Below are 17,936 nucleotides of genomic sequence, written 5' to 3' on the forward strand. Positions count from 1 at the left end.
GATGGTGTCCTGTGAAGTTTTGTGTTTAGTTTTCAATCTTCAGTGTTGGCACCAGTGTGCAGCAAGTGTTAAAACTATGTATCACTCTCACACAAAAACCAGAAATGTCAAGAGCCTGCACCACCACCACAGCTGGGAACCATCTTATGCTCTCTCTGAGCTAACTTGCTCCTTTGTAACTCAAAACCCTTCAGATCTGTGTTCTCCCCTTTCAGCAAGGGTCAGAGGAAATCTGGGGGACGTCTGGACAGCTAGTCTGTGTGTGAGTTGTTATCTGTACTGTCCAGGGCTTGCTGAGGAGCTGGGGTCCTGCTCTCCTCCTGACAGAAGGATGTGGGAGGAGGATAAGACGGTGCTTTAAGCCTTGTTTTGCTAATTCCACATCTCTAAACATCCCTGTCTGTGAGCTTAATGGTTATGAAATAATGGTTGCACTCTTCTAAGAAGTCACTGATGGGTATGAAGTGATAGCTTGGTGAGAGGAGTGAGTGGATAAGCCTCATGGGGATGTTTTGTAACCTGGGGGGGAGAGGGGAATGTGCATGCACTGGGCTAGGCACAAAACATCTCTAAGGAAGACAAAGGCCATCGGGCTACACGCAAGGCTGCCTTGGTCCAAGAGCATTCTGCATCTCTCTGCTGTTCGGGAAGGGATTCAAGATGCTCTGGGCCAGAGAGAGATCCATGGTGCACAAGGGAAAGCTTGATTTCCTAACACAGTGGTGTATATAGCTTTTTACTAGCTTTCATGCACTGCAGTAAAACTCACCCCGGCATTAAGCATTCACGGTGCCAGAGAAATGAGTAAAATTCAGGAACAAGTAACTGCCTTTGTGGTTTCATGAGGACCTCTGTGTCTTTGACTTCTAAATGCTGGCATAATAAATCTTGAAGTGCTTTTTTTGCTCACAGCAGGTGTGATTAATACAGCTGTTAGCTGGTGTGTCTTCTAGAGGAAACAATTGGCAACCCCTAGGTGGATAAGCACTGGAGGCCTGAAAACCCCACGATTTTCTCTGCATTTGAGAAACTAAGACATAAAATAAAAATGTTCTTTTTTTTCTTTTTTTTTCTTCCCTCTTCAAATCCATAATCAGACATGACGTAAGGACAGCCACTTCTCCAATAAGCATTTTGGAGAGTGCCTGTTAAAGTGAAAATGCTCTAATGCTGTGCACAGCTGCAGCTCCTGTGGGGTCAGGCAGCTCTAAGTGCAATGTGAGCATCATGGCAGCACATCCCATCCACTGCCACCCAGAGCCTTCTGCCCACCTGGCTTGGGGAGTGAGGGATGTCCAGGTGTACATTGCCTCTTTTCCACTCAGCAGCTCTTCTGCAGGGTGAGAAGGGACCCTGCAGGGTTGCTCAGGGATGCTGAGCCTTGTAAACTTTGTGCTATAAATGCACCTTTCCTCCTCCTCATGCCTGTCTCACCCCAGGGAAATCCTGAGCAGGACACAAATATCCTCGGTGACTTTACCAGGTTTCCCTTCTGCTTCTTCCAGCATAATCACATCCACTGACTTCTGCTTGTTAACAGGTCTTGTTTGCAGCTGGAAGCTCAAGCCACCATTTATTTTCTGTATGGGTTTGTAGTCTGGAAATGGATCTAATTTGCTTTACCAAATTACTAGCAAATTAAGCTAAACACATTGTGTTGTGTCCGGATGCATTGTGGAGCTTTCATGAAAGAGGAAAAACCACGTTTGTCGTTGCTGCGAGGTTCTTCTTTCCTCGGTATCAATAACTTTGTGTTCTCAAAAAATACAAAATGTCTCTATAAATGGTAGAATTTTTCCTTGGGGCCAGGAGAAGGGTAGCTTGAGCTGCACGTGTCTCAGATCTTTCATCCTCTCAGCCCTTAAAGAATATCCTTGCCAACATCCTGAGCTCTATTCCCTTGCAGTTCCTCCCCTTGCTCTTAGACACACTTTGATTATCTGCAATATTGCATTTGATAGTATAACTAAATAGTTCTGAAAATTTTCCTTTTGGCAACTGCTTCTTCCCTTTCAAATGGATTTTTTTTCCCTACTTGTAAATCAGCTTTAGAGCCTTGTATGTCTAAGGACAGTAAATACCCCACTGCTCCAAATGAGACAAGTATTTTGCATTTCCATTTCCTGACCCATCAAAGAGAATTTTGTGCAAAACGCAGGAGAAATGTCGAAGTGATAAAATAGCATTGTTTTCTGGTTCATTGTCTGGTTAGAACAGCTGATGTTATGGAAAATACCCAGCACTATCCAGACTTTGTGGAAGTTGAATTCAAAGAGGGCAAATACTTTATAGGTACTGCTACATTTTGGTGACAATTTCACTGACTGACAAATACTGCATCACCTGAGGTTTTTGACATAATTTCTTAGTTTACTGATTCAAACTGAAATATGTCTGAAATATATTTCTTTGCCAGGAAAGTTTGCAGTCTGGATGTGGGATGGACTCCCCATCTGCATTTATAGCCACAAACATCAGCTTTAGTTTCCTTCTGCCAAACCACATTTATTCTGAGATAGGGAAAATGCTGCTCCTCTTCAAAAAGTCTGTTTAACGCAACTGATTTGCAAGATTATTTTTTAGCTGAGAACAATTAAGAACTCTAACAGCTTAACCGGCTGTGATAATTAGCAGTCACTAGGCCTATCTTTGGGGAAATACAGCATGCTGTCCTATTTTAGTCCTACCATAGTAAGGACTGAGAAAATAATGTAGACACTCAGCTCTCCTGAGCAGCTCCTTGGGACGGAGAGCCTGGGGCAGAGCCCAGGCTGGGCGTGAGCTGCTGCAGCGGTGATCTCTGCCTGCCTAGCTCATAAGGTGTGTCGTTTTGGTAAACACGGGTGATAAATTTAACTAGTCATCATGACGCAAGCAAAAACGGTTGGCAGCCAGGGTGGAAATGCATGTTACTCCCTTCTTACAGGAAGGGGAACTTTTACGTTAATAACTCCTAGAAGCAGCCTTCTGGGCTCCTGCTGGTCCGCTTGCGTGCTCCCAGGCGAGTGGGGAGGTGGTGGTCCAGACTGGGATGCTGGGGGGGCTGCTGGGGCGCAGCCCCGGGCTGTGGCGGTGGGTGGCTCGGCCGGCCCTGCACCCTGCCAGAGCCGTTGGCGACAAAGTGAAGGGCGCTCGGGACGAGGCTTTGGAGACGGCTAATCCAGGTGGGTAGAAAGGCTTTGGTTGCTATTTCATGCTGCAGCACGGAGGGAAAGGGTATTTGCAGGAAAGGGTGAGAAAATGACCCTTGCTGTCATCTGTGGGTGTGTTAGCAGTGCTGCGTCTCCTGGGGTTACAAATGCTCCCGAGCCATGGAGGACATTGAGAGCCCTGACTAGCACAGGGATAAAGTTTTTGTGTTAAATAGCCCTCCTCCCAGGGCAGCAAATACAAACTGATACTTCATGTCAGGGTACCTGTTAATTAAAAAAAATTAATGAATGTTCCTCCTCCTCCTACCCAGCTGCCAGGTTTCCAGAGGAGGACCAGTGCACACTCCCGCATGTGCAGGGCTGGTACAAGTGGCAGACTTGCACCCCTCTGCTCCCCCTGACACTCCCTGCCAGATTTACATCCACAGCCGTGCGTGCTTGGGGCAGGCAGAGGGCATGGGCTGCTCCCACATGGGCACGCTCCCTGGCATGGAGGTAGTTTCTCTTTTTAATCTGTACCACCACCTCCTTGGCCGTGCTTTTGCAGACTTCTCACCCAAGCAAGGCTGGGTTATATGGGGTTGTCTATGCTCCCATGGGATGGCTGTGGTTTCCAGCATGGGGCTTTGCCCTTGTCTTCCCTGGGATGGAGCCTGTCCTTTTTAGCGATGCATCTTATTGCTTGCTGCGGATCTGATTCAGACACTTGCTGGTACTTCAGATGTAGCTCTCCTAGTCTCACTGGCATTCTGTAAGAAAACAGGAGAAGCAAGAGATTAAATTTAACTGAGGATCTGGGTGCCAAGATTTGCCCCTGGGATTTTTCAGCCATTCACAAGTCCTGGCATGCATGAGCAGGCCTGGGGCCAAGGCACTCAGTGTAATTTCACCATCTCAATACAGGCAGAAGAGATGCTCCCTGTGCCCTGTTCTGTAGTGGTAGTAATTTCCTTTCAGCCAAGCACCAGCAATCCAGCACCAGCCAGGGAGTACAGGACATGGAGACTAGGGACATCTTCATGTCCATCCTTTCCTGCATGCCCTGGTCAACCATGGGGCATTTCTAAACACCAGTCCCACATTTGCAAGCACAGGGCACTACAACCTAGAATCTTGGGTGCACCTGCCTGGGTGTGTGAGCAGTCCCAGCTACCTTGTGATGACCACCTGTACAGGTGTGCAATGCAAAAGCCAGGATTTGAGCTAGCCATTGCTTACCCTATTTTTGCAGGATCTCCCTGCCACTGCCCTCATTGTGGCCTGTCATTGGGCTTGTTTCCATCAAGAGGAGCCAGAGTCCCTTTTCTCATTGTGCTCAGGGTGACAGCATGCTAATGGCACCACTGTGGTAGTCTGGTGGGGTGTAATGTATCATCATTAGAGTACAGTAATGTGGTACCCAGCTTGCATGAGAACAACTGCCAGCCTCCCACCAGGCTGTATTTTAACAGACATCTCTCCCTCAGCGCTTTTAGAGGGAGATGCTATCAAGGAGTTATTAGTGCTGCTGGCAATTTGCTTAACTCACTAGTTGGGCCATTTAAAAGCAAGATGCTGTGGGCTTTGGTGACTTCAGCCCCACATCCTTTCCCACCTTAATCAGGAAGGTTAGTAGAGATTTTTAGTTTAAAACGTACCTAAACTAAAGGGGGAAAAAAAAAAGTAAGCAAAATGAAATAAGCTGCAAATGTAACAAAGCATCTCACACCAGCTGCTGAGTCCTTTTGACGTTAGAAAGCACATTTGGTTCTCACAGAATAAAAAAGTACCATTCTGAACTTTCAATCCTTTTCCCCCTGTAATGACAGCTTTTTTCCTCTTCCCTTCTTTAAGCTTAGCTCATTGTTTTCTTTTATAAAATCTCTTACAGGTTACAAAACTTTCAAAAATGACAGAAGGCCTACAAATTTTGACAAAAAGGTGCTAGTATGGGCAGGACGCTTTAAAAAGGAGGAGGACATTCCCAAGCACATATCGTAAGTAGACCTGCCTGAATGATGCTTTTGGCTGTGAACATACACATTGAGACCCCAGCCTGCATTACCCAGAATTGTGCTCACATGGTGAGGGTTAGTGCTCCTCCAAGCTGATGGGGCCTGCTGCTATGGGTGTCCAAAAATAATCAGAATTTTTGGAAACATGAACTTTTTGGCATGCCTGGTGAAGTAAACTGGATTCGCTTGGTTTAGATATCATTAGTTTTAGACTAAGCTGAAGTGTCTTGTGTAAGACAAGTGGCTTTAACTCAAACGTCACCATGCTAAACTGTCATCCACTTTGGATTTTTGCATGCTTTGTTAGTTTTTATTGATTAGCAATTAATAACACTGTGTAAATTTTAAAAAGAAGTTGGGGCTATATACAGCTTTGGTGGCAGATATCTGCAATGAGTTCCTCACATCTGGGCTATGGTTTCACCAAATTGTTGAGGTATTTGTTAAAGGACTGTCACTCAGTTTTGGATACCTAATGCTTCCTTATTTGTGATATCCTGGGGGCTCCTCCAGCTGTCCTTCCCCTTGCAGGTGTAAGTAAATCCATGGTTGGATACGATTTCATGAATGACTCATTGCCACGTTGCAACCTCTTGCAAGTGTGAATCGTCGGATAAATGCTGCAAGTCATTCATGGAAGGTGGTGGAGATTTCCCAGTGACAGCTGTGGCTGTTCAGCTGCTTGGGAAGACAACTCTGCATGGATGGCACAGTTGTCTGCTCCAGCTCAGGCTCAGCTTCCCACTGCAGGCAGATGCTTGTAGTGCTGGTGCCAGCTGCCTGGCAGAGGGCCACGCTGCAGCGGGACAGGGCTGCAAAGCACCACGTGCAGCTGGGATGGGGATGTGGCCACAGACCCAGTCACCACTTGCTGTGCCTCCTTGCTGTGTGAAAACTCTCTGTTGCTCTTGGCCAAGATGTCATGCGTGTGCTTTTATTCCACTGAGGGTGGCATTGCCTGGCCCTGGTGGCATGGCCCCAGTATCTCCTGGTGTGGTGCAGCACCCTGTGCCCTGCCTTGCAACACCCAAAGCTGGGGTCCTTGTAATTCCATTATCACAATGGAAAGACTTTCATCTCCTTGTCATTTTTCAGGTGTTCACTCTCATATGCAATAAAAGAAGGCAGGAGAGCAGGATTTGTTATTCTTCTTGTTACAGATGACTGTTGGGAGCAGCAATACCCCACCTGTGTGGGAGGGTAGCTAAAACTTTACCCCATAGGCTAATTTTTTGAGTGGTCTTCTAAGCACTTGCAGAAAGAGAAGGCTGAAACACATTGTACATTAATAGGCAGTTGCTGGAAGACTTGAGGTTTCATTACCCAGCTCCCCATGATCTCATTTCACACATGCTGCTGCAGGATGGAAACTCTGTTCTGTCCTCTGCAGGTCTGAGGTCCTCGATGCAGCAAGGAACAGCATCAGGATAAAGGTTTGCTACATCATGATTGCACTGACCTTGCTGGGCTGTTTGACCATGGTTATCACAGGCAAAGAAGTGAGTATTGTTTCTGGGTGAACTGATCCATTTAATGTATGGCCCATTTATGCTCTCTTTGTAAATAAGCTCCAGAGTGACAGGTAGGTTTGGGAATATGTCCATGTAAGCAATATTTGCACAGGATTTCTATCACTCCATTCCCTGGAGGAGAGATTGGCATGGGGAAGCATAACTTGCTGATGAATGTATTGCTTCTGACCCATTTTGCCATAAACCTGTGCAGTGCAATGCTCTGTATCGTGGTATCTCTACAAGAGGCCGGTCCAAAGGTTGTGGAGTAGCTCAGACAATGTCAATGGTACCTAGTCCTGCCCTGCATCCATGGGCTATGACGGTCCTACCTGCCTAGCCTGCATGCCACCATGGCCACTAAGAGCTGTGACACTTACTTCTGCCCATCCCACTGGTGGGGAAGGAGGGTCTCCAGCCTGACTTGCATGTACCAGTGCACCTGTAAACAATTTACAGTGTAATTTTCCGCTAATCAGAGCTGCAAATGCTGAAAATTTGGTAAAACAAGGAAACACATTAACTTCTGTCATTGCAAAATATCAAAAAGAATAGTGGGGGGTCAAAGCAAGTGGTGCAAATGTGGGGAAGTCTAGTGGTGGGAAATGTGTGCATGCAATGACTTTCACCATTTCTTTTCAAGGCTGCTAAAAGGGATCATACGCTGCTGAGGATGAACATGGAAAAGAAGGCCAAATGGAGGGCTGAAGTGGAGAAAGATCAGGAGGCAGTTGTTGGGAAGCCACAATGATTGGGAATGGATTTATTTTAACAGCAGGATATAAGTGATTAGCATATGTACTTGTCTTCATTTAACTCTTTGGAGCTTTTTCACTGAAACTCTCTCAGGGCAAAGACTTCACTGCTTAAAAACTGCTCCATACGAACTGGGAAACTCCTATGGAAACTCCAACAGCTGCTTTCTGTGGCCTCTGGTCTTTGGCACTGGGTTCAGCTGAAATATAGAAATCTCTTCTAAACTGGAAAGTATGGGAAGGGTCAATGTTGGAGTCCCCAGCTCAGGATCAGCTTTTACTGGTGCTGCTGATGCTCTGCGTGGCTGTGGGGCCACCTCCTTGCAGCCAGGAAGGATGCAGCCCTACATCAGAGAGCATCCCATTCTGTGCAATGCCTCTAGGGCAAACAGTCTTGGCCAAAGTGGCCCGGGGCAGGGGGAAATGGAGTCTGAAATGCAGTCACAAAGAGGTCAATTATCTCTACCTCTGAGCCTGCTGCCATTCCTGTCCCCTCTCCCTCCCCAGCCTCTCACGGGATCCCGTGGGCAGGGGAGAGGGGGGCCATGAGAATGAAGAGGTGCTGGGAAGATGGAGGAGTGAGAGCAGACCCTGTTGACTGATTTGGGCCAAAAGGGGCTTTGGGCCAGAGGAGGTGGTGGTGATGTGGAGTGGTAGAATGGGCACGCAGAGTGGTTTGGTTGCTGTGGGGCAGCCTGGGGAACCTGTGCCTGGTGCAGGGAGCCTGGCCTGGAGGCACCTCTTGTCCTGTTGCACCTCACTGCTTTTGCGTTTTCATCTTCTGCTTCCAGTCATTGTCGTGAAAGTTCCCTAGCACTTCCTTAGTTGTGATTTTAGTCAGGAGTAATTGTTAATACATGGTTTGCTAAAACTGGATTCTTTTTAATCATCATAGTTCATTAATTCATAATAAAACAGCTGTCCAATTACATCTAAAACAAACACATTTCTTCACAGCTTCATTTAAAGTGTCACCAAACTCTCTGGGATGATGTTTAACAGATGGGAGACATCCTAATGAAATATTGAAAGTTACATTTTCATGAAGTGATCTACCTTCAAGATAGGCCCCAGTTCATGCTTGTGGGTGCTGACAGTCTGAGCCCTTGTCTGTCATTCATAACCCTTCAAGACCTCTAAGACAGGCTGGTGGAGCTGGGTGTGCTGCATGGGGTGCCAAGGGACATGGAGTGACAAAACCCAGCCATCTTACCCCGGCTGCCATAAGAGAAGGCAAATGCTGTAACCACACTTAGCCTTTGTGCCATGTCCTGAGCATCACACCAAGGCTTGGCCTTTGCAAGGTTTATGAGTTGGAGCAGTTGCACTTGTCTTCCAGGGGAGTCTGGAAGCTCCTGCTGAGGTCTCTGAGGTTTATTGTGCCAAAAAACATGTCCACTTACTGCTGCTGTGTCACTACACGAACAAACTGCTGGCAAGGATGGGCTGGGGCATTGGCAGGCGGTCAGCGGTTCTTGGGCTGGGAGGCTCCATCTCCTGTGCCTGTGGTTGTTGGGCAGCTTTCTCCGTCTGATGCTACTTAGGAGCACTTTTCTCCACATTGCATGCCAATTTAGGATGAGGAGCATGTGCGAGGGGGATGTTACGTCTGTCACAGCTCAGTGTTTGCAGTCCTTGTTTCCAACTCACAGCCCCGTGCAGTACAATTCACCAAACGTGATGTCTGCTCCCTGTAGTATTCCTCACGAAGTGCATCTCAGGGAAGTGAAAATAATGGTCTAGGACAAGCACAGAGTGAACAAGTCTCTGCTGAGAAGGCACTTTTGTCTGCACATGTGATATGGGCTCTTTCATTTTACATGACCTGCTTTTCTTAGTGCAATAAACCTCAAGAATTACCTCAAAGTTAGCATTCATTTGGGAATGAACTAAAACAGCTCATCAGACTTTTTTTTTTTTTTTTAAATTCTTAAATGGCTTTCATGTGCCCTTTTTAAGAAGGCACATGTAACACTTAAAGGAACCCCTTTCAATGCTCGTAAACAAATCCACATCCATGTTCTGAGCTTCTTTGACTTACACAGGAAAGGAGATGACCACAACCATATATAAAGAACAAGCAAATTAATTGTGACATGTTCCACTCTCTGTTCTGCACTTCCCTCTGCCTGGAGAAAAACCAAACTGCTTCAAGTGTGAGCTATTATCGAATCCTCTTAAACAGCCCGGGTCTCTGTTGACTAGTGCATAAAGCTGCCGTGTTACACATTGTTTTTAAGAAAAAGGAAAAATCAGTTCCTCCTCCCTGAGCCACTGATGGTGGGCCAATTGTGAGCAATCAGATGACCCAGGTGCTTCTGTGCTCTCACAAAGAGCTATGACTGTTATGTAGGGAATAATCCTTTATCAGTCCCGACTACATGATTATTCAATTTAATATCATAGTATTGCCCCAAAAATCAATCGGACCAAAGCTGGCTTGCACTGGGTGGGGGGTGGGTGGCTGCTGGTGTACACAGCCTCGGTTGGAGCCGTCCCCTGTAGTAACTGGAGATGCCAGCAGAGGACATTGCGCAGCTGATGCCTCTCCAACACTGGAACTTAGCACTGCTTGTTAAAATCCATTTCCATCTGTGTTTGCAAAGTCCTTTGACTCTTCTCTTAAAAAGCTTCTAATTAACACAGCTTCCTGAATGTACAATTGGCTAATCCTCACCCACCACCTTACAGTTGTGGTTCTTTTTTTATTTCCCCTCCCATCTATATTGCTTCAGTGTCACACCTGATCCCCCAGTCATTTAAAAAAGGGATGGGAGTTTTTATTAGGTAGGAGCTATTCTTTCCTTTTTAATAACGTGCCTTGTATTTCCCCAGCCTAGCCCTGAGGACAATGTGAGGGGCTGATTCCTTTCCAAGGCAGGGGATAGAGCTGAGAGTGTGCAGGTTTGCTGCGATGCTTGGGGAGACCAAGGGTGAGTCCTTTCAACTCTCACCTGCTCATTTACTGCTCTGTACTGGGAGGAAAGAATGCTTCTCCCCTTGCAGGATTTTTGCCATTTTAATGAATTCCCATATGGAAATGGTTAACAATGTGCTGGTGGCTGGTGCCATAGAGATTTGCATTATATTAACAATTATTGGGGAAGATTTTCCCTAGTAGCTGGAGTGGATCTAATTCTGCTTCCACTAAAATCAGTTCTGCAGTTCCTCCTGGCTGTAGATTAACGTTATCATCCACCATTTTTTTAAATTTCACTGACTTCTAGAGACTCAGATTTCCCAGGGAGCCAGGCTGCTGTGGGGCAGAGCTGGGTGCACCAAGCTTTCTTCTGCTAAAGTGGTGAGATCAAGCTTGTACAGGAGGCTCTGCATAGTGAGCATAGCAGTGTCCCAGAGAAAAGGTGTGAGATAGGAAAGCCTAAGCTCAGGAGATCTCAGTCCCTTCCTTACTCATTTTGCCTCTCTTTTGGACCTGCTCAAGGGGTTTCTAGTGGTGCTTGATTTCTTTCCATCCATCAGCTATGTGCAGCTCTTCTGGGATGCAGCAAGGCTGACATGATTCTGCACTTGCAAAGGACTTTTTCCCTGGATGCAGATGAAATCTTGCCATTCAGGAAGACCTCATTTGAAAGAATGGGGAAGTCTTTAAGTGTTTAGTCTCCCACCAAGCTTGGAAACTGCTGCTTATTTTAAGGCTGAATGCACCTAGCTTCAGCTTCCAGGCATTGGATGTTGTGTTCAGTATGGAATATAAAATATCCCATCTCAACTCTTTCCTGTGTGTAACCAGTCGCCCCTCAGCTATTGTTTGCAGTTGGATTCCTGCTATGTTCAAAACACCCATATTTTCTAACCATTGCTTGGTGGGTATCACTGGCTTACTGGCCATTTAAGTGACTGACACTATAGTGAATTTATTCCTGTATCAAGAAATTTACTACATTAGTAGCCTCTTCATAAACAATCCAAATAGATTTTGTTTGTTTGTTTTAGCATAGAATCGATAATCTAGTACTTTTGCAGAAAGAAAGGATGTAAAAGCTTTCCAGGTTTTACTGACTACCCTGGAAAATTAAAAAGCAGTGGTTATGCATCAGAAACTTGTTCTCCTCTGTCTGTGCCCAAGGCACCAGCACCTGCAGGAGCAGCATGGCCAGCCAGTGGTTCCAAATCTGCTTTTGTTCCTGGGACTGTCAAGGGTCAGCTCAAATGAGCTTTGAAGTTGAAGGTCTTCTCTGGGTAAGATGCAATGATGGTTTGGATCTGTAAAAGGACCTGCTCCTTCCTACCACAAAGATCTTTCCAGCTTGGAGCAGCCTCATGCTTTCTCCTTTGCTCAGCATCATTGCAGCAAATAAGCACTGGCTTCTTCTGGCCCACAGGTATCTGGGGTCCTCATGCCCATCATGATTTCAGATATGGCTTAAACACCACTTTCCTGTCTGGATTTGGCACAAAGTCATTCTAGCCTAGCAGGAAAGCAAGGCCAATGTTCAAAGATTTGAATTAATTAATGGATCATTCATTAATGCATTGAGGTAGCATTAAAGCAATTTTCCATGGTTAAGTAGTTTGATGATCATTAGTGCTCTGTGATTTACTGCAAAACCTCTGTGACAGTCATATGGTGAGTAGGTAGCTCCTGAAGGGCTCTGAAAGGACCTGACCATTTAATTTCTTTGGTCTGTGAAGGATCTGGACACAAATCTCATCATTACATTAGTCTAGCTCGCTCCACACCTTGCCTGTGTGTGAGACAGCTTTCTACATGGAAATCCAAAGCTGGGATCTGACTCTTCCTCTGCAGCACTGTGTTCCTCAGTGAAGGAACCCAAACTTTGAGCTATTTGGGCAGGGACTGCTGTTTGCTCTGTGTGTGAGGGCTTGCCATAGGGAGGAGGTCAGGCTGGAACAGGATTTCATAGAAAAGAGGTGGGTTCACTCATGGCTTATGTATGCTCTGCAGCATGAGCAGAGGTATCAGAAACTGCTGGTGGGACTAGACCAGAAAATTGAGGGATTTGCATGCTGGTCTGTAATATACTTCTCCCAGATGATGTATGGTCCTGAGACTTTTTCTAAATGAAATGGAAACCAAAATAACCCAATGAATTAGTCATATGCTAATTACAATCATTCCTAATGGTTCATGTTTCTGTTTCCACAGAATGTATGAATGCAAACACAACTCTCGTGGTGCACTGTGAATTGCACCACGGTTACACCGATCTCCTAGCTCCCTGGTAGCTATTTTATCATTGTCTAAGCATTGTCCTGCAACAAATTTCTAACAGTCGGGCTATAATCTTTACAAAGGACATCCATTAGGGCTGTAAAGATATCATTAAAGCAATGCTGCTCCAGGGGGAGTGGAACAATCTCTAGAATGGTTTCAGAGTGTACTAAGGCGCTGGAGTAAACCTTGAAAGGTAGGCAGTTAAATATCCCAGCATTTCAGTGCTCTAAGCCCCATGAGAGGGCAATTTTACTTGACAAACAAACTTTAATGCAAAGCAAAAATACAACTATTGCATGTTGTTCTCTCCCACTCGTTTCCTTTTTTCTTCTCCTAAGAGCCGTTGTGCAGGTGGCACTGGGGATGCTGTGAGCTGGGGACCGCTGGGTGCCCACTGCTGTGGCATGAGCCTACGCATGGGCAGTGGGATGCTGTGGGGCTGGCAAGAGCCGCACAGTGAAACTCTGCAGAAATGGGCAAGAAGCTGCCTGTGCAGCTGCAGTATCTAATGTGCCAATTCCCACAGCCTTTCTGTAGCTGCTAATGTTCAGTGTCTGAGGAGTTTTTAATCTACTTGCTTCTTGTTGCCTTTGCTGAATGCACCAGGGAGGGATCTTGAGCTCATTTCAGGTGAAGTTCATGTGTCTGTGGACTTCCATGGGTGACAGCTGGATGTGCGAGTGTCTGCTGCTGCTGGGAGGACACAGGTGTCCTGCCGAGGTGGGCTCTGGGAGCCACGGAGGAAACTGCACAGAGTGAGGAGCAGAGACAGCTGCTGCTCAGATGGTGCTTTGCGTACCGCTCCCCAAAGGTGGCTGATTCCCTCCCGGTGTCCTTTGCTCCGGGTGAACCTCTGACCTGGCACCTGGGTGCTCCGCAGCAGATGGTGCCATCCTCCCAAAAGTCAGGCTGTGAGATCCCAGCTGCTTAGGGGCTCCCGGGACAGCATCAGCTCAGTCAGCACAGGTGAGAGCTGCAGTCCCACAGCCTGGGGCTTTCACCTGCCCATGGGGTGATGGGGCTGAGAATGGGGTGCCTGGCTGTGGGGGGGCCAAGCAGAACAGTGCATCCACCCTGCTGTCACATCCTTCCTCTGTTCAACCTACCAGCACAGGCAGTTGCTGTGGTTCATCACCCTCTGGACTTCCCACAACACACGAACTCTGCAATATTCATCATGTGGGACACTGGCCTTCTTTTTAAGAAGTTCTTAATGTACAGTGACTACCTTAGGGCTGGTCTTCTTTGGGAAGAACTAGGACAGAGTGTTCAGCAGAACACCTTGAGCCCAAATATTTTATTTTGCTTCAAATAGAGAGAAATAGTAATAATAATAAAATTAAAAAAAATCAACCCTGGAAAAAGTGTGCCTGCACATGAGCCTGAGTCACCCATCTCCAGATCCACTTTCCATGCACAAAAGTTATGCACCAGCCTGGAAAATGATTTGCAACATCCCTCAGGTTTTTTCCTTTACACGTATATTTACATAAAGGAAGGTAAAAATCTCTGCAGCCTACCTTTATCTAAAAAGTAGGTTTCCTTTGAGACAGAGTGAAATAGTGTGGCTGTCTCATCTGAAGGAAGAATGATGCAAATTTTGCTTTCAGCCCCATGGAAAGAAGCTGAAAGTTTTGCACTAGGAAGAGGCAGCCAAGACTCTGCTTCCCTACTGCTACTGGGGGCTCTAACCTCTGCTGTCCTCATCGGCCCCTAAAGAACACCACAACGGCAGTCAGTGCAATGTCATCCTTTTTAAAGGTGGGGAAATCTGCACCCCTGGGAGCAGGGCTGCCCTGAGAGGAGGCAAGCACAGGTGGCGTGGGCATCACTCCTTTATGGGCTTGTTTTGCTCTTAGACCTGAGGACTTGGGATGAATGAGGTGTAAGGGCTGGGGTTTGGGGTTCTGGGAAGGGGTCCCCCATTGCCCAGGGGCCTGGAGATGCTGCTGGGCTCTATGTAAGACCCCGCTGTGGTGTGTAGCCCCTGTGGGGTTCCCCTTGGAATGTACCAGAAACATCCCAAGGGTGATGTGAGAGAAGGGAGGGCTTTGCTCCCTCTTCCTCTGACTTCCTCCTCCCTATTAACAGCATTTTCATCAACAAGGGAAAGTGATTTGAGTTGCTTTTACACATCAGCCAGGGGTCATGACCTGGAAATTAAGGCAGCCCCCTGCATGCACTTATCAGCCCTCTCATGGAAGCTTGGCTGGGGTCTGGATGCTCTCACACAGCAGTCGGTGCAAGCTCAGCGCTTCCCAGCTAATGCATTCCCTTGCTGCTCTGTATGCAGGCATACTTCTATAAACAGCAATAAAACCATGTACTTAACCAATAAAACAGGCATAGGAGCTCTGACATCCAGGCATCAGAGCTGAGATAACGACTCTCTTGGAAACTAACCCTCTGCGTAGACGGAACCATTATGATTTCTAACTGTACAGCTATTATCCTCCATTATCCCACTCATCGTCTCGCTGCCCTTGCCGGAGTGTGAGCTGTGTCATATGCCAGCTTTCAGCCCACTATTAGTGTCCCTGAGTCCCCAGCACCGATCCCCCTGGATGCTGTGTGGATGGGGCAATTCGGGTGCTCACCAGCTTTGGGGTGTTTGGCTGGGTGTCACTGTTATTTGCTCAGGTTTTGCTGAGTGTGAGATGAGCACTGTTTGCAGCCTGGGCTTCCCTGGCAAACCTGGTTCCCATAGGGAAGGGCTTGGCACTGCTTGCGCTGCTCATCACACACATCGTGCATCCTGACTAACAGCATACTTATGCATTTTATCGACCGACTCGCGTACCGGCCAATAAAAGCCTGTTGCTGAAGGGGAAACCTGTCTGCCTGCTGTAAAATGGCGTGTTTAAATCAACTGCGTGCTGTTTATCTGCCTCCACAAACCCAGGAGCAGTTGTACAGCACTGGTCTTCCAGAAACGCGGGCTTTGCTCTGAAGAGGTGGAGGAGCAGGTAACAGCTAGTGGTCTGAGATCAGGGAGTTGGAAACACAAGTTCATGTAAACTGCCCTGCTATGAAATGCAAAATTCTGTGGTTTTGAACTATGCACCATTTGATGCTTAATTTTGGAAGTATAGACCAAATGCCTTAGAAAAAGGAGGATTGTGGGGTACGTGTCTTAGTCATTACAGATGGTTTTTGTAATAGAGGCAGGGAGTGAAGCAGTGGGGGACCGTAGGGCTGGGCGGCTTGGTGCCGTGGTGGAGAACTCGGAGCCCCTGGCTCTGCCTGCTGCCGGGAGGCAGGACACAGCAGTTTTGGGTGTGCTCACCTGCGTGTTTAGTGCTACCGTGCACCCTCCAAATTTGCTGCTGTAAAAGCCGGTGAACCCTTCACTGTGCTCCAGGTGGGGGTGGCACAGCCGGTGCTTGTGGGGAGAAGAATTAACGCTCTGCGAGCTGTGCAAGGCCTGAGCTGAGGGCAGAGCAGCCTGACACACGGCTGGCAGCACCTCCTGAATATCTCCTGAGACTGAGAGCATGAAAAAGCCTTGTGAGCCTCTGGACAGAGGGTTAGCGAAGTTTTTGAGGCTGAAGCACTCCTGCTTCGCCCTAGCTGCCAGCTATGCTTGGGCCCTGGTTTTGGGCACTGCTCTGAGCTAGTGCCCTGCCACAAAACCAGGAATCGTGTCCCAAGGGTGCGTCTGATCCGTAGCTCTGCCCCATCTCAGGCCACCCGTATCAACCTGCCAAATGCTCTGCTCTTAGCTAGGTGGCATCCATGCAGACTGTCAGGCCTTGGTCTGGGGTGGGATTTTCGGGTGGACCTTGCTGGCGTGGCTGCAGTGGCCGGCTCAGGGCATGCCCGCTCCTCCGGTGCACCTGCACCAACATCCTCCTAGTGTCCTCCCCATCTCTCATGAGAGAGGAATGGGACTTCTACCTGCATTTTAAAATGCAGGACCACAGCCTGACATCTATGGAAAGTTAAGCTTGGTGCAAGAACCTTTAAAGACTCCGATTTTAATTGACTGGCGAATAGCTTTTAACCTAGGTTGAAACTAGAGGCAGATTTGCATAACAATTTATCTAAAAGCTCCACCACCTCCCACAGCCAGAACAAGGAAACCTGTTTCTGCTCGGTTTTATGTTTTAAGTGCTTCTAACAATGGAGCAATTCAGTGTTTAAGTACAATTTACAGGCTCTACAACAATAGCCTGCTGCAGAGAAAGCTCCCTCCTGGCATTTCCTCATTTCTCAAGTTCTGCTCGGAGGCCTGAGTGCATTTTAGTAAAAACTTTATCCTCCCTTTGGCTTACCATTCATTCAGTTACTTGTTGAAGATTTAAGTAGTTCCAGAATATACTGTTTTAATTTTTTTTTATTCTTGTGGCAGAAAAAGCCATTAAGCCCAGATTCAACTTCATGCACGTGAGCAAAACAGCTTTTATTAATGCCTTTAGCCGTGATGAGTGAAAACTCCAAGCCGTCAGCTCTAACTGCAGGAAGAGTCCTGATGCTCTGCTCAGGTTTTATATTAAAAAAGGATGAGAAACTGAACGTCAACATGTCAGTGAAAAGCCTGTGAAAGCAAGAACACACGATACATTGTTTATTAATGTTATGGTTCAGTTAAAATGTGAAAGCTGTCAAGTGGGGAGGAGAAAGCAAGGCCCAAGTTTCTATGCAGGCAGGCTTTACAGTCCTTGTTTGACTTTTTTTTTTTTTTCTCCCCTCTTTCACCTTTCCAAGTAGGAAGCTCAGGGTCCAGCCAAACAGCTGGTTATCTATCTCCTTACACCAGCAGACATCAGTGCCCTTCCTTGCTCAGATTACCTCCACCACCGAGCAAATCTCTCCAGGCTCTTCAGTGATTTACTGGCAACCTCCTCCATCAGGTCACAAAACCCGGTTTCTGAGTGTGGAAAGGGACTTGCTGAGCAGGGCTGCCTGTCCAAAGAAATGCCAGGTCTCTTTTTTTCTACCCAGAAGCTTCATCTCAGCAGAGTATGCTGTGTGGCTGTCTGTCGGGGGTTTTTAATGTCAGGTGTGGTGCTGAGGAGCTGGGCTGGAGCCGTGCAGCCCAGACCATGCACGTCCCCTCCCTGGTATTGCAGCCCCCTGCCCTGGGTGGCAGCCACTGACCACGGCACCCAGGTCCCACTGTGGTGACAGGGACTAAACCTGCCCTGCAGAGTGGGGCTGAAAGAGGGAAACTGCTGTTACTGGGTTATCTGACCTTAGTGGGGGTAAACGTGACATGGAGGTGGGTTGGGAAGTGCTTCCTCCTTACAGTGGTTCACTAGCAGTGGCTGCTGTCGGCCAGCTGGGATTCGTGCTCACATACGCACAGACGTTTCCTCTCCTGCTTA

General features: G+C 47.3%; 1 protein-coding gene across 1 annotated transcript; it reads left to right on the forward strand.

Moving 5' to 3' along the window:
- The first annotated feature begins 2,880 nt into the window (after positions 1-2,880).
- On the forward strand, positions 2,881-9,707 carry LOC142043254 (protein FAM162B-like). Its single transcript, XM_075054192.1, has 4 exons — positions 2,881-3,164; positions 5,023-5,128; positions 6,537-6,645; positions 7,301-9,707. The coding sequence occupies exons 1-4, from the start codon at positions 3,032-3,034 to the stop codon at positions 7,406-7,408; spliced, it is 456 nt and encodes a 151-aa protein (XP_074910293.1). The 5' UTR covers positions 2,881-3,031; the 3' UTR covers positions 7,409-9,707.
- The last annotated feature ends 8,229 nt before the right edge of the window (positions 9,708-17,936 follow it).

The sequence above is a fragment of the Buteo buteo genome, chromosome 22, assembly GCF_964188355.1.
Source record: "Buteo buteo chromosome 22, bButBut1.hap1.1, whole genome shotgun sequence".
NCBI classification, from domain to species: domain Eukaryota; kingdom Metazoa; phylum Chordata; class Aves; order Accipitriformes; family Accipitridae; genus Buteo; species Buteo buteo.